Source organism: Larus michahellis, chromosome Z (assembly GCF_964199755.1).
Source record: "Larus michahellis chromosome Z, bLarMic1.1, whole genome shotgun sequence".
In the NCBI taxonomy this organism is placed as follows: Eukaryota; Metazoa; Chordata; class Aves; order Charadriiformes; family Laridae; genus Larus; species Larus michahellis.
The window spans coordinates 60,696,809-60,713,671 of record NC_133930.1 but is presented as its reverse complement, the minus strand read 5'-3'; the positions used below and the strand labels follow the sequence as shown (position 1 = coordinate 60,713,671).

Sequence of the window (16,863 nt, the reverse complement as noted above, 5' to 3'; positions counted from 1 at the left end):
CTAAAACATCTTCAAATTCACGAGTTGGTATGTTATGATCATTTTAAATTCCTGTTCAATTTTTTATTAGAGGTACTGATATTTAAAACACAGAGTAATATGTTATTTTTGCAATGATGCACTGGGAGATGGCACAAATTCCGCTTGAGGTACTTTCAATCATGGAAGTTAAGGGCCGCTGACATGATGTCAAGACACAGAGGATGTACCCTTCCATCAGCAAGAAAAAAATTGCTTAATTATTTATTTCTGATCATACATTCCTAGCCTTCTGAAATACTCCTCATGATTCAAAAATGACGCTGCCCATGAGTAACTAGTACATGCAAGCAGCACGGCAACAGTATAGCACAATGTCTGTTATTTTAAATATTGTAATTTGTGTGGTACACAAATTTGGAAAAGGCACATAGTGGGGAGGGGGACACACAAAAATTATGAATTGTCAGCTACTATGCCAAAAAAAAAAAAAAAAAGTGTCCTGCAGAGCTTAGACTTTGCAGAGTCACCAGCTATAGCCTGACCATACTAGCAGCTCACGCAGAACACACTTAATGTTGACCTGGTGAAGACCCAGGTGTGGACTTTCAGGTGAATATATGTTGAAATTATAACCAAATCAATTTAAAAGGATATTTTTTAATTAAATACTATTCACTAGGAAATACTGCACAGTAACAAAAATCAGCACATAGAGAATGGGGCAGGGTACAGTTTGGCTCTGAAGTTATTTAGCAGTAGGATTTATAGCTCAAAGGCATCAAAATTTCAAACCATTTCCACATTTCCACATAATTTCAATAACTTGCTTAGAAAAGAGGACCCTTCTACTTATAGCTCTAACAAAAATTAAACCAAATACATATATATATTTATCACCAGCTAAAGCTCTCTTTCTAAAATAAAAACATCATGAGTGGGCACATTAAGCCTTTTGAGATTCATACTAAAAAACAAGCTAGTGAGCAATCATTTTATTTACTCGTTGAAAACATAGCAAACAATTTAAATGAAGCATTACAATAGAGATCCATAAGACCTAGACATTCCTGTTTAACACAAATGCAAGTTACAAATCCAAAAAATGTAATACAGATGGAAGAACTGGATTTAGCTTAACCTGCATGTCCCAACTGGAGTAACTACAATCAGGTTTGCAATATTTTACTGTTGCAATATCACTATAGTATTTTGACTTCTCGAATACCACTTCATCTTTTCTTTTAACATATGAGAACGCATGTGGGGAAGACTGAAAAAAAACCCCAAGCTATACAACTTTTAGTTCCACAATTAATTTGAACTCATTACATAAGCTACATTTTCTAAAGAATACAAACTTCGCCCTGTTTCAAGGAGATTTTTCTTCCAAAATGGAATGCAAAAGAAGCGTAAAAAAAGCGCTTCTGCACTTCTGGAACAGGTACAGAACTCTGGGAAACTTAAGAACTGATCTGTCCAAATACATTATCATTCAAGAAGAAAATCATGCTTCACATTTTGCAAATTGAGAAAGCCTTCAGTGATACTAAAGCTGATACAATCCCTTTATATTTGGAAAACACAGAGGAGAAAAAAAAAAAGAAACTTTGAAGAAAGTTCCCAAGGACAATTCCTTCAAAGTGCCTGTTATTTCACGGAGGCGGAGACAGAAGTTTCTGTAGGATCGAAGATATACAGGACTTCCATGGTCAAAACTTCCTGCAGGCAAATTAGGGGAGAAGGAAAAAGGGAAGGTAGGAGCATTCTGATAACAATAATACCCTAATAGCACAAACAAGATTTCACATGCCTTACAGATACAATAAAAAGTTTGTAAACATTTTCTTCAGGAATTTAAAGGAAAGAATCTTCCACGTACCTACCTGATACTGAAGCCAGTGTCATGCTAAAAGAGGTAACTTGACACCCATATACACATAGGAAAAAAATCTAAGGCAGAAAAATAAAAGTTCTAGCAATACCAAAAAGTACCACTGATTTTTTAGCCTTTAAAAAACAGATTTATTACAAGAAAAAAGCCTAATAAAGTAATTAAATAGTGGGAGTATGAAACAGTTTAGTTAGATGCTCACAGAAAACTCCATTTCACATTGTCACAGGCCAGAAGCACCACCAAAAACAATAAAAGCCTCCCCAAACCATACCTGATCTTTTAGTCTATAGCATTTGTTTCACCATGTAGCAGGATACAGTAACTTGCTGGTCAGTGCTACAGTACCATATTTTTTGTTTATATACAGATTACACATAAGCAACTTACATATGTCTCATTACCTTGAATATGAATGTTAAAGAGATATAGCACGTACTTTGCCTCACAGAAGCTTCAAGTGATACACCACTTCTTTCTGAATATCAAAACACCCATCTTTCAAACTTAGTCTCCCTCCTAGTATGCTGTCTAGAATGTCTTAGAATGCTTTCTTTTTTCTTGAGTTTTACACCCAAGTTTCAAAGCTGTTAACAGGGTAACGTGAGTTAGTCAAGTAAAGAACACTAAGACCGCGTTGGCCCACCTAAGAAATCGGGGAATTCATTACACAGATAAGGATGCAAGGCTGAGTTGTCATAACTTCATAAATGGCAGATTTAAGATATTACTAAGAAGTAGAACTGTGCCTTTATCTATCACAAAGACAAAGCTATTTTCTTCTTCAGCTGTTAATCATCACAGGAAGAAAAAAATTCCTTGGGCATTAGCTGTTGAAGGGCTGGTTGGTGCCTGTTTACCAAGTGGAAACAGTTGCTTACGGGTACATGACCTACATCACAGAGGATATGGCTAGTTGCCAGCTGAGTGAATAGAATTAAAATCACATCCCTTACCTTTTTCATTTGTTGCTATCTGGAATACTCCTCTTATCAGTTCTTCATACACATTCACTGGTTTGCATCTGCATTGTTTTTAAGGGGAGTTTTCTCTCACATGGCTGACCCTCTGCTGAGAAAGCTTTAATTAGAGCACAGAGCTCAAGAACACCAACCACAGATTTTAAACCTTGCTTATCAAGGAGTTATGAAGACCACACAATACATGCATAAACTTTGTACTGTTTATTATGTTCAACAAACCACTTACTATAATGTATGAAAGCTAACCTTTAAGGGTGACTATTGTGGCAGGAGTACACATTCCCCTCCTGCTTCCAACCCCCAACAGGGGCTAGGGGGTCTTACCATAGGAGCCTCTAGACCACAACGAATAGATGACCACGGTCCAGATCCAACCAAGTTATAAAATGGGACCCCCGCAAGAGACTCACTTTGAGTGGTTCTCAGAGCAGCAGGTCTATGGTCAGAAGCCTTCCCCTCAGGACTGGGATGCCACCCAAAGAAACCTCCTGGGACTAAGTGCCCTCACCCCTCACCTTGGTGAGTGAATACTTCTTCTGGATATCCTTGAGTGAGCCCTTGCCCCCCCCCGGGTGAGTGATTACAACTTCTGGGTACCCTTGAGTGAGAGGCCTACCTTTGTGAATCATCATTCCTATGTGGCGTTGTTCTTATGTGCTGTTGTGTAGTAGTAACTTCCCCAACTGGTACACCAAGCCTGTAATTTGCAAAATGTTATCAGAGTGTTATTTCAGCTACCCCCATTGTCTTGTTGGTTTTGGCTGTTCGGCTTTCATCACAAATTAAAGTTTGTTTAAGTTCATTATCTGTGTGAAGTTATTTTGGGGTGCCTCTGTAAGAACTACCTTAAAAAAAATAAATTTAGAACTGCAAATGATGCAAAAAGTAACTTACATAACCTTTATAACATATAAATATAACTTTTGTAAAAATAATAACTTATGACATTATTATTAGTTTTAAAAATTAAGGCTAGGTTAAGTTTTCCTATCCATGACGACAGGAGACATAGCAATTACATGTGCCGTCACTGGGACTGACAGGCCCCCGTCACAATTTCTCTCATCCTCTTCACTGAGTACTAGAAATATATGGCACTATGATAATATATGGATTTGGGAATATATTATGTTTTCTTAAAGCAGCAGAACAAAAGCTGTCCAGTTGTTCCAGTTTTGACAATATGCGGTGTTGAAGAAATGTGAAGGTACAAATCCTCCTAATTCAAAAATTCCAAAGGCAAATAAAAAGTATTTTTATGTTTTCAAGTAACTGGATTTTAAAAGAATGGTGTTCTTATTCCCTGAAACTTCAAGGCTGACATCAGGACTTTAGTCTACCTGGTGCTGGACTAACATTTGCCACTTGGGTAACAATTCTTGTAAGCCAAGCAGAAAGCTTCTAAAGTACTTACCAAAGCCAAGCGCTGTGGAACAAACGCCCCACGTTCATTTTTTTAGGACTGGTATAGCTTTGATTTCCCCAAGCTTTTCTGAGGCTAACCCCACACGCTATTGAAACTATCTTCTGGCTTGTACCATTCCAACTTGAGTCACCATCCCTGGAAGTATTTAAGAAACCTGCAGACATGATGCTTAGGGACATGGTTTAGTGGTGGACTTGGCAGTGCCAGGTTCGTGGTTGGAGTTAGTTATCTTAAAGGTCTTTTCCAACCCAAATGATTCTGTGATTCTAACTTCCGTGCGAACCCTTCTTCCCCGCCACAGCACCTCATTTGCTCCACTTTTATCACACATTTCTTGCACATTCTATTGCTGCCCGGTTTTGCCTTCCGCTAGCACGGCAAAAAAAAAAAAAGTTAAAAACCGGTTTGATCGCTTTCGATAACCACAAGTTTCCTGCCTGAAGGACAAAATGGCCGGCTGCTCTTTAACCTATCCACAAGCTGCCCCAGTTGGCAGCAGCGCTCGGGCCTTTCCACCAGCGGTAGCTCATCGCTGCTCCTCCTCCCCTTCCTTCGCCGCCACCCCCGGGCAGCCGGCGGCAGTGAAAGCCCACGGCCGCTGCCGGGGCCGGGCGCTGTGGTACCGCGCACGGCCCAGCCCCGGGGCGGGCCTTCCTGCCGCGCACCGCTCGCCTCCCGCTCCCCGCCGCGCCACAAGAGCCTACGGAGCCCCGGGCGCTCACGGTAACGGGCAAGTCCCTCCCCGCGAGAGCGACGCCGCCGGCCGAGCCCAGCCCTGAGGCAGCCCCACCACACTGCAGACACCCCGCTTCCCACCGGAGCGGGAGGTGGCTGCGAACCTGCGACCCTGAGGCGAGGGCGGGGTGAAGGGGAGGGGAAGTTTGCGCCTGCGCGGCAGCTGCCCCGGCGCGGCAGGGGCGGGACGGGAGGGAGGGAGGGAGAGAGGCGTTACAAGGTCGTCGCCGTTTTTGGGTCTGCTTGGGGAAAATGGTGGGTGTTTGCGTGCGTGTCTTTGAGGCGTGATGGTGGAGCGGGCAGCCTGCGATTGGAGCTTTGGTTGTCTTGCGCGGGTGCCGGGTGCCAGCGGCGGCCCCGGCGGCCCTGCCCCGGGGCGGCGGCAGAGTCACTGAAGTAATTTCTGTCAGTGCTTGGAGGAGTCCCTCAGCCGGCGAAGGGACTTACTTGCCCTCTTGCGGTTATTTTTCGTTGCTTTCAAAGTATCTGAGACGCGTTTCTGGCCTGAGGTTTTTTATTGTTCTTTGTGCGAGCCTGTGCAATCGGAACCAGAGCGTGTTTTTCACGTTTAAAGGAGCTTCATGTTCATAGCAAAATCTTTCCTTAAGCCTCTTTTAAAACTAGTCTTGATTATTAAGATAAAATTCCACTGTATTTGGAGATGTGTGGGACTAAAATTGGGAATAACTGTCATACTACTTAGAAGAAATTGTTGTGTCCATACTTTTGATGACGATATTGGTTATCTGTATCATTAAAATTAATACTTTTACTTAAATCCTTTTACTAATGGTGGATATGTTTTCAGGCATATTTTTTTTTCCTTTTTTTAACTTAGTTGGCACAATGACAGACTTTGAAAAGAACCTGCGTCAGGACATGGTTTCTCAGCTGCATAATCTTGCTGCTGTCGGAGATGCAGCCAAACTGAAAGCATTGCTCAGTCATTCGCCATCACTTATCAACGTAGCTGCAGATAACGGCTGGACAGCCCTCATGTATGGTGCCAGAAATGGACACCTTGAAGTTGTGCAGATTCTTCTTGATGAAGGGTAAGCTCTTTAGTAGATCCCATTGAAGAGCTCTTGCCCTTTCTGCCCGTTTCAGCCGGATCTCAGAAAAGTAAATTTACCTGACAGATAGTGGCAGAAATTTTAAGGTTAAAAATCAGGAAAATATACTCTGTTTATAAAGGGATTCTGCTGTTGCATCATACTTTCTATATTTTAAGAGTATCTCTAAAATTATTCCTTTGATCTTCAAGGATATATTCTCACTCCTCCCAGAGACCAGCTGAATATAACAAAGTTTGTATCCCATTCCAGCCACTCTACAGAGTATAAATTTGGTATATTTAATAGTTCCACTTAGACTTTATCTATAAACTTTATTTGTAATCTGCTTGCATCTATGTTACAGTGGAGAATGTTTGCTGATGTACTGGTTGTTAAGTAGGACATGACAGACACACCTTTACCAAAGTTACTGATTGATGAATTTTGTTTTGTGTCTTATTTTTTGGACAGTTCGCTTCCTCTGTGAGCTGTCACGTTATTTTCTTCAGTCAGTTAGACACCAGGCATGTTCATTGCTTGTCACAAACTTGCTGTCATATTTGTTGTCTATCTTCAAGTCAACTGTTGTACTTCTAGTTTTTCAAGACACTCAGAAAAGCAAAGAATGCTTCACCATTCTCCTTGAGACCCCAAAGAGATTCTTCTGAAATCAGGATCCAAATATTTCAAATGGAAAGCATGCCAAAATGAAGGGTGAGAGTCAGGTGTCGTGGTTCAACTGAGCTCTACAGTAATAAAGCCCAGTCTGTGGCTTTCTGCACCCCTAATTATGGAACCAAGCAAGTTTAGTTCATTCTGTAGTTATGAGTAATCTCAGGCACAGCATTCCACAGCCTCCAGTGATCATCCCACCCTTTTGGGTTTTTTCAGTCCTACCCAGATGCTACGCCTTCTGCTGTGGCTCAGCATGGAGTGTCAGATGAACCACTGTTCTGTACTCTATCAGTACATTCCAGCATGTAGAGGAGTATCACAGTGCCAGATTTTGTGGATTGAAATAATCTTTCTATTGAGGAATCTTTTGAGATTTTAGGGAATTTATCAGTTTGGTAAATAGGATAACAGTTTTTTAAGTTGGTCTTACTGTAAAAAGAGTGTCTGAATATCTGCTTATAAATGTCCTTTTCACAGCCATTCTCTTAGGCAATTTAATATATTTCCTGAGGTGGTACTCTGGCCTCATTAGTCTCATTTTAGTTAATGCTTGGTCATGGTAATCATTTGGACAAATAGAGTTGCTGGATATGAATGTCTATGAAGGCAATATTACATAACATTCCAGAGATTCATCCTGGAAAGCTAGTCAATTTTTTTTATATTCAGCCATGTTTGAGAAAAGCTACAGGAAATGTTTGTAGACTGTCAAAAAATATCTTAGTGATCTAAACAGTTCAGGCCACTGTTGGGGACACTGAATAGCAGCCTGATTGCAGTCTGCACGTACCTGAGTAGGTAGAAGAGGGAGGACAAAATCAGAACAAAATTCGGTGTCTGTAAGATAGGAAATTAAGTAGGGAATTAGGCAAGATTTTCCTAAAGGAGTCTTAATCTTTAAAGATAAATGAGCAACAGTATTTTCTTTAGCACCAAAAACTTGTAAATTAAGTTTTGGATGCCTTTCTGAAAAAGATGCAAAACTCCTTCAAAAACTAATAAGTTTAATACAGAATCTCAAGTCAAAACAGTCTTGACAGTGGTACAGTTGCCTGTGTATTGGCAAATGAATATACTGGCGTCTTCTTGTTTTAAAAGCTGATCAGTCTGGCCCCACATCTACTGTATAATGTGTAGTTTACAGGGAAATGTCTGTTTTACTTGTCCACTTGAGTTAAAATTGACAAAAAATAAAAGTGCATTACTTTTGACCTCACAATCAATCAACCCCAATCTATTTCAGATATTTTAAAATTTTTGTTAGAATTTAAATATATATCATGAGGCAATGTTTCCTCACCTGTGGTGTTTTGTAGACATCTTGGTAACCAGCACCACAGTCGTAAGGGTGCCTAATTCTCTCACTAGGCAGAGGCTATAGTCTTGATTCTTATTTAATGGTAAATATATTATTGTAAATGTTTTGATGCTGCTTTCAGTAGCTTCTAGAAGTAATGCTAGTTAAACTGCTCTTTTTGTCTTTATTACTGGTTATTCATAAGAGACCTGTACCCTGGCTTTCAAAGTTCTATCTGTAAATGATCTTGAGCTTTTTTTTTTTTTTTTATGATACAATGTGTGAGATTTTAGTTTGTCTGTTGCTGTTGTAGTATTGCGTGAACCTTGGTGAGTGATAATCTGGAGTAGATCAACAAAAATATGGAATCAGGCCTTAGCAAAAGAAAATGAAGTATGATTACTTTTCATTACCATAATGCCAAGTATTTAGCCTAAAGAGTGCCCCAGTATAGACAGTGTCTAAAAGTTCTTTCACCTTAATAGTATCAGAGTATATGCTTTAAGGAAGAATAATACAGCATCAGGACTCTTCCTTAACATATTTACCCTGGTAACCGCTGTTCTTTTCTGTTTCTCTAGGTGTGACAGGTCCATCGTTAATAAATCAAGGCAGACTGCTCTAGACATTGCTAAATTTTGGGGGTACAAGCACATAGCTAATTTGTTGGCTAATGTGAAGGGCGGGCAGAGGCCTAATTTTCTGTCAAATGAAGTGAAAGAATATGAAAATTATTTTGGCTTGACACTTCTGGACAGAAGGAGTGATAAAAGAACAGATTCCAAGTGGCTAAGCAGAAAACAAAGCCATCCAACTACAGTATACATTGTCTTCTCAAATCTAAGTCCTTTGGTTACTTTGGGTGGGGGAACAGAGAGCTTCCAGCAGCCAGAAGTAAAGCTTTGCAGGCTGTACCACAAGGATGTGGAGCAGTACATGAGCCAAACCGAAGAAGGCACCTTGATTTTTCTTGGAGTTGAACTTCAGTTCCAGATGAACCGGCTGGCTGCTTGCAACGGAAGAGTTCTGGAAGAAGATGAAGAGGATGGGTTAGTTGCTTGGTTTGCTCTTAGCATAGATTCTGCTTCTGCTGAGAAATTTAAACAGAAGCATGAGGACTGTTACTTTCTTCATCCACCAATGCCAGCACTACTGCAGCTACCTGAAAAAGAAGCTGGTAAGATGCATAAAATGCAGCTGTTACCAACTGTGTAATTAGAATGATATGCTTTAGGATTCACTGAGTTACAATGCAAGGACAAACCACTGCAAAGGAATCATGTATTTTCAGTAGCTTTAGAAATATCGTAATTTTAAAAGCCTGTCAGAGGTTTTGTGAAGAATTTTGTATGTAAGAACATGTGCAGTTGCAAAGCGCTAACATGTGCAATGGCAAGTATTAGACTGTAAAATCTATTGATCATGCTTTTAGAAATGGTACTACTTAAATATTAATGCATGCGCATTAATGTTCTAAAATGAAGGCAAAAATCTGTCATTACTGAGTTTTCATTACAAGAAATGAAACTAAGTCCTTAATGTGTGTTGCATACTCATCTGAGAAGGAAACAGTATGAGCACGTGTTGGAAAGTCAGATCCTAAAGTGAATTAATGTCATTATGAGCATGTTGTTAACAACTGCTGTTGTAACAATTTTGCTTTTACAGAACGATAAAGGGCAAGCTTGACTTGCACCTGAAGTTTAAATGGAACAATGCATTATTATGTCAATACTTGTAGTAACCCTAAAATGGTCATCTGGAAAAGGTGTGATATATAATTCTGGCACTTTGCCCAGACAAAGTAACTTTTATGAGAAACAGGATATACTGATCCGGATGAATTTGGTCTGTAGCTACATATTACTGTGTTCTGTTGTATGTGCTGTGCTACAAAGAATCTGAATAACTCATATTGTTCGACTTCTCTTGTAGTAGATTACAATTCAAGCCCTAGTCTTACTTCGATTTGTATGTTAAACTTTACGGCTTTCTTTTTCTATACTGTTAAAAGCTTGCATGAATTAGTATCTGATTTTCTGTATTTTCAATGGATTCTTTTAAAGGAGTAGTAGCCCAGGCTAGATCTGTTCTAGCATGGCACAACCGCTACCGATTCTGCCCAACGTGTGGGAGCGCAACCAAGATTGAAGAAGGGGGTTACAAGAAAACTTGCTTAAAAGAAGATTGTCCCAGTCTCCAAGGTGTTCACAACACGTCGTATCCAAGAGTAGGTGAGAATATTGTAGGATAAACTTGGTCAAAAGTGGCTTGTTTGTACTATTATATACATGTAAATCAGTTTCTTTTTAGGTATTTCAGCTGCTTGCTTCTGTCCCAGGTCTTAGATACTTGTCTCTCACCAGAGGATGTGTGTCTCAGCTCTGTTTAGTATTCAGTAATTCAGGCTTCTCTTTCTTGGAGTAGTCTGTGACAAAGAATTGCTGTGACAATAGCAATCTTTGTTGCAATGGAGTAATATCAATTAGAAGTTCCAACAAGATAAATGAGAGATTAACAATACAAAGGGTCACATTTTCCCTTTTTTCGTTGTGCATATTGTTTTCTCACCTTCTGCAAGCTGCCTGAGCTTGAAATAGCTCTCTATCAAATTTGACCCTATATCAAATTTCTGATACAGTGCTCTTTTTCTTGTAGTGCCACTTTGACCGTATTAGACATCTCCCCTGGCTTTCACTATTCATTGTCAGTCGCAAACTGCCGGGCCTGTTTCTACTCAGAATATGAGCTTGTATAGACAGTCGTCTTTAGCTCGTTTTGTTCACATGTTGCAAAGGAAGTGTACTGCATTATTGATGGGGAAACAAGGAAGGAAAAAGAACTTACTCTTTTTTTCGTGGATGATTTGTTGACTCTTAGATCACCTTTACTTCCCCTACCCTGTCCTCTCTTCTGCAGTTGTTGTTCTGGTGGTAGTAGTATGTGTGTTGTATTTCTCTTCTCAAAGACATTTCATTGTAGTAATCAAAGCAGTTTGGCCATATTCTTCTGCCTTACAGATGATAGTGAAGCTTGCTAAAACACTGATGGCTGTTTCATTACAGGCTCTGGCAGAACAAACTTAGAGGTGGAATGGCATTATATAGGAAAGACTGATGAACCACCATTTTCTACTGATGTTTTTCTCCGAAGAAAGTTTGCATGTTCTACGCTGTGCCATGTGGCAGATATCTTTGAACAGAACAACCTTTGAAATTATTGTTTATAGTGGTTGCTTAATCAAACCTTCTTATACAGAGAAAATACTGGGTTTTGGACAAAAAAAACCCAATGAAAAACAATAGTGAGAGAAAAAATACATGAAGGCAAAGGTAGATAGAAAAAATTAGAAACAAAAAATTGAGATACTTAAGAGCTAGGTAACAATAAAAAAAATGGAAAAGATCATAGACCAACAGTGTGCGGAACGGCAAGACAAAAAGAATTATACAAGAAAGAAAAAGATAAATAAAATGACCAGAAGTGAGAAAGTAGATAAAAGTACATCATCAGATGAGACATTGATAGCAAACAGTCAGCAAAGGCAAAAGTGAAAAGTGTAGTCGGTATTTACATTGTAACTAGAGTAACTGGCTCTTCTTTGGTATTTCAGTCAAAAGTACATTCTTCAGTCGTGTGTGTGTGTGGAAGACGTGATATTACATTGCTTTTGCTGCAGAAATGGTTGCATAACTAGGTTGGATGCAGAGCTAGGTTAGTATTGCTGGTACTCTGAACAGATTGTGTGCTTTGGTTGCAAGTAATTTATGTCCTGCATTTCAAGCCTTGCCTAGTAGACTGCTTCTACTGAGCGTGTATGTTGCAAAACAAAATAAACAGCTATCTTGCAGGGGAAAAAAAAACAAAGTGAAATAAAATAACAACTTGCTCTGGGCATCTACACAATTCTGATTTCAGTCACTTAAAGGTATCTTTTTTTTGTATTTACATGCACTGATACCAAATAGGCTGGAATTTTTTACTGCTGTTAAGTCCCTCAAATGTTGAAATATTTTCCTTTCATGTACCTTACAGATCCTGTTGTGATAATGCAAGTCATCCATCCAGATGGGAACCACTGCCTTTTAGGGAGACAGAAGAGGTTTCCCCCTGGAATGTTTACCTGTCTTGCTGGATTTGTAGAACCTGGTAAGTAATTTAATTTTCCCTTACCAATTCATTTTTCTCACTCTCAGTATAGTACATTGAAAATAATGTAGAAATATGTTTGGTGTTATATCAAATAAATGGTTTTGCTTGCTATTAGATAAGTTGTTATATGCCTGTTCTGTACTTCCTAGAGGCTGATGTATAAAACAAGCAAAAAGCAACTTGAGTAAATATAATTTAAAAACTGTTTTCTCATCATGTACTCTTAAATTACATATTTAAATGAAAAAAAAAAAACCACTTTAAAACACATATAAGTTCCTTTCTGTGGTGATACTTAGCAAGGTATTTTAGCATAGGAAAAAATTAAAGCATAACTTACAGTTAACATAAAGTTAAGCATATGCTTACATGTTTACAGCCTGGTTGATTTTATGGAAGATAAGCAGAAATTACATAATTTTGAAAGAAAAGAGATATTTTGCTAGCTGTGTTGAGCAATAATACTTGGAATTATTTACAATTATTAGTGGCTGCAGAACAATTTGTAAAACATTCTTATGTTGGGAATAAGCCTTAATTACTGGTGAAATTATAGTGTAAACTATATTCAGTAAATCTGTACAGGTGAAACACGATGACAGCATGAATAAGTTTATTCAGTTATCATTTGAAAAAAGGCAAGATGTTTATTTCTTTGCTGCTTTCATTCATCTGCCGGCCTTACTACTTTCTGATACTGAATTCAGGTATATAAACCGAAATTTAATAGCTGATCTTATCATCAGCTTCTAATCAGCTGAACGTAGCTGAACTAAAACTTCTATCTCTGATGCATGGACTGTCTGCTTTAATGAACCTGTTATCAGTGGTTACAACACATTACGTGTGTGCATATGTAAGCCTATAACACTCCGCATGTAAATCAAGCAGTTTTCTGTAAATATGGAAGGAAAGCTTTCCATTGCAGTTTAAACTCGGAGAATTGTCTGTATGTGTTAAGACAATGAAGAATGAGTCAGGCAAAGTGAATAATACAATGCAGAAATGCGTGCAAGTCTTCTTAAGTCGGTATTTTCTTACTATTGTAATTTTAAATATTTATTTTCAAGTTGTATTGCATGCTGTTAGAATCATACTGAAAATCTAAAAATTAACATGTTATTTATAAATTAACAGATCATCATTTCAAAAGTAATTAAAGGAACAATGTATTTCCTACACAGCGTTTGACATTTTAGGTGTGGTAATAATAGTTTGCATGTATGATAAACTATAAATTCAGGAAATAAACATTATGGTGGAGAAATTATCATACTTTCCTTTCAAAGTTCCATTTTGCTTTGGTGGCTAGTTTTACCTTATTACTTCTGTATCTTGTGCTTAAGGCCCGTGCCCTAATCTGTGAACTAGATCTCTATAGATAATTGTCTTGGGCAGTTTCAAATCTTTTGAGTCAGGTCAAACCACAGGATGTAATTGTTGCTTTTCATCAGCTGCTTGTTCTTTGCCCTTTTTGATTAGGGGAAACAATAGAAGATGCTGTTCGAAGAGAAGTAGAAGAGGAGGCTGGAGTCAAAGTTGGCCACGTTCAGTACGTCTCTTGTCAGCCATGGCCAATGCCCTCCTCCCTAATGATTGGCTGCTTAGCTGTTGCAGTGTCTACAGAAATTAAAGTTGACAAGAATGAAATAGAGGATGCCCGCTGGTTCACTAGAGAACAGGTAAAGTTCAATTTAATTTCCTTCTTGTATTGATTGGTCTGTGACTGTATCGGTTCTGGCATACGATAGATAGTTGCTTTTTTCAGCAAGTTGAATAAGCATGTATACTCTCCATTTTATCATACTACAATTGTGTTATATTGTAGTTGTAGATTGCACGTAACCAGAGGAAGGCAGATACTCACAGTAATTTCTGAGTCACTTGCAAGCCCATTTTATGACAATTTTGCCAGTTAGCTCTTCACCTTTTCTTTTTGGGAGATATCCAAGTTATTGCTATTTTAACCCACTTTCTCACCAAGCCTGTGCTTCTTATTCTGGCAGAAGCGGTATTTAATAGCATTCATCATTTGAATTTCTACCAAGCAAGCATGCTACCAGATATGCTGGGAGGGAAGAGGTTTCGTTAGAAACTCTGGGAATTCATTGGTTGGAACATCTTTTTCCATGCAGTACTATTTTAATACTCTGGTATTAAATGCAATTTATTATGCATTAGTAGGAAATTCTACACTTAGCTTTCCTGATTATTAAAAAGGTAGTCAATAAAAGAGAGGATAAGAAGTCTTTGACAGAAAGAGAGATTTAAGTTTGTGAGTGGAAAAAGGAAAGATTGCTTACACAATGTAGTCTTCACAGGTTTTTCCACAGGCTGCTTATGAGCTGAACTTTTAATAACACTGTCCTCCTGCCTAGCAGTTGCAAGTGTTTTGACTCTGTAAGTCAACTTGAAAGCAGAGTGAGTCACCTACAATCTTAGTGTATTCCTCACAACATGGAGAGCATTATTTTAAATGACTGTCAGTTATGAATACAGCTAGTTGCGTGCAGGTTGGTCTAGAGTTGGAGATAAATGTTCTTCAGAAAGGTACTAAACTAAAGGCATACTTCCATGTTGCTTGCAACTTCTTTAGAAAAACAGCAAAACACTTCCTTCTGCACTGCGTGTGGAAAAAAAAATAATATGGAACGGTGTAGAGCACCATCTAGTGGTCTTTACCGTGAACAGCCTTCACAAAAACCTTAAACATATTAACAGTCAATCTCCACGGTTCTATTAGAAAGAAGATATCTTTTGGGGCACCCTCAGCTCAAAAATGTCAGAATTCACACAGTCCTGTGTGTTTTTTTCTCTGCATCTTGTCTTGTAGTGCCTCTTTAATAGCTATAGATTGATGGATTGTCATAGTAAGATAATTTGTGCATTAATACAATGTTAGATTCCATATAGTTTATAATATTATCTTCTAAAGAAAAAAAAATCTGTCTTTATTGCAGGTCGTGGAAGTTCTCATTAAAGGAAACCAGCGTTCTTTCTTTGTACCACCAAGTCGAGCTATTGCGCACCAGTTGATAAAACATTGGATTGGAATGAATGCTAATCTTTAATTGAAATAATTGATTTCTTTAAGTTAAATTACTTCTTGTAGTGAATGCTAAATTAGGAATAAATTGGAAAGAATGGTTTATCTAGTAAATGTGCAACCACATACGTTTTTGAGCCTTTTTTTTGGCTCCTGAGCTAAACTATGCAAGCCTTTTTACGTTTTTTCAGATCCGAGTTGGAACTGGCCAACAACCCAGTGATTATCCCAAGAAAGCAAGCAACAAATAGCTAAAATTGGTACCTTGTTGTGCACAGGCTGCTTTTTCATTTTAGAATCGAATTATTATGGTTTTTGCTATTGTGCTCTTAACATTTGATTCCGTCTTTCCTGTCCCCCACTGGAAGGAGTCACAGCATTACAAAGAGGCCTGACCTTACCTGCTGTTTGAACTCTGTATTTACGTTCTCTTGTTTTGTTTTAATTGTTCCTCTCTTTCTCATTTTTTCCTATCTCCATGCTTTAAATTTTGCCTGGCACAAAAATCAAAAGTCTTATCAGCAATAGGTATTTTTAAGCTAATAGAATACTTAACTGGTGAATATTGGTACTTTATCTTTTACATTAATAGCCCTTCAAGCAGAGTACTTGCTGCCCCAGTCTGATTTGGCCTGCACTTACCCAGTTGTACGTCAGCCTGAATTTAAAAGTATAATACAGTACTCTCTGTATGAAAAAGGTATTGGAGAACCATCCCCAAAAGCCTAAATATTAGTTATTTTTTGTAAAATAATAATGTACTTCCTGACCCGAGGCAGTGAGTTATTTCATTGTCTGACAGTTAGAAATGGAACTGCAGAGTATGGAGGAGAAAAGTAGAGTAATTAAACAAGATATAATATCTCAAAATACGTACAAAGTTCTTTTATAGAAATGGAGACACTAAGATTCTTGCTGCTGTTAAGCATTTTACAGTTGAAAGAAATACATTAACCCCAGCTGTGAGACTGGGGAAGCAATATATGAATTAAAAACTTTACTTATATGTGTTTAAAGCTACAGTTCAGATCTGTGCCTTAATTTATTGAGTTATTGAAAAAAAAAAGTTAATATTCTTTCAAAGTGGAAGATTATAAAAGTATACTGTTTTTATTATTGTCATTATGTAATGGTTAGTAGTCTGTGATTATGCAGTCATTGCAGTGATACAAAAAGAAATGCAAATGACCAGAAGGAAATATGATAGTCGTAAATATTAATTTATTCTCATATGGTGATTTATTTAGAGTAACCTGAATATTTTTTTTAATCAGTGAATGATGTCAGATTTGTTTCAAAATTCTCTGGAAACTGGAATCAGTAAAAATGTTTTACAAATCATAGTAGTTCTTTTTCTTCCATCCAGTGTCATACATGCTCAGCAGCTTTATTTATTTTTTTTTTTAATGCAGTGTGTATCGAACTTTAAAGCAAGAAGCATTTCTGACAGACTTGGAGCACCTGACAAATCATTACGTTGTTTCATTCTCTTCCTTGTTTCAGTTAAACCTACAAATGAAGAAAGTCAGGTTATCTGTTGAGCCATCTGAAAACAGGAAGGAGGAAGACACTACTTACTTTAAAAAATTGTTTTTACAGAGAATGGGAAGTAGGAAAAGCT

General features: G+C 38.1%; 1 protein-coding gene across 7 annotated transcripts; it reads left to right on the top strand.

The window, feature by feature from the left end:
- The first annotated feature begins 4,894 nt into the window (after positions 1-4,894).
- NUDT12 (nudix hydrolase 12) lies at positions 4,895-16,585 on the top strand. 7 transcript variants are annotated; one of them, XM_074569525.1, is made up of 7 exons: positions 4,895-5,005; positions 5,856-6,069; positions 8,626-9,221; positions 10,111-10,278; positions 12,080-12,193; positions 13,679-13,878; positions 15,157-16,585. In XM_074569525.1, exons 2-7 carry the CDS (start codon positions 5,864-5,866, stop codon positions 15,265-15,267), a joined length of 1,395 nt encoding a protein of 464 aa, XP_074425626.1. In that variant the 5' UTR covers positions 4,895-5,005; positions 5,856-5,863; the 3' UTR covers positions 15,268-16,585. The 7 variants fall into 7 exon arrangements, with proteins under 7 accessions (XP_074425626.1, XP_074425628.1, XP_074425624.1 ...); XM_074569527.1 differs by having other exon boundaries at positions 4,902-5,012; XM_074569523.1 differs by having other exon boundaries at positions 4,918-5,134.
- Positions 16,586-16,863: the final 278 nt, after the last annotated feature.

Coding starts and splice junctions, on each gene's coding strand:
- NUDT12 (XM_074569521.1), top strand. CDS start 5,807: ATGGTGGATATGTTTTCAGGCATATTTTTTTTTCCTTTTTTTAACTTA. Junction 6,070..8,625: donor CAGATTCTTCTTGATGAAGG/GTAAGCTCTTTA, acceptor CTGTTTCTCTAG/GTGTGACAGGTCCATCGTTA. Junction 9,222..10,110: donor GCTACCTGAAAAAGAAGCTG/GTAAGATGCATA, acceptor ATTCTTTTAAAG/GAGTAGTAGCCCAGGCTAGA.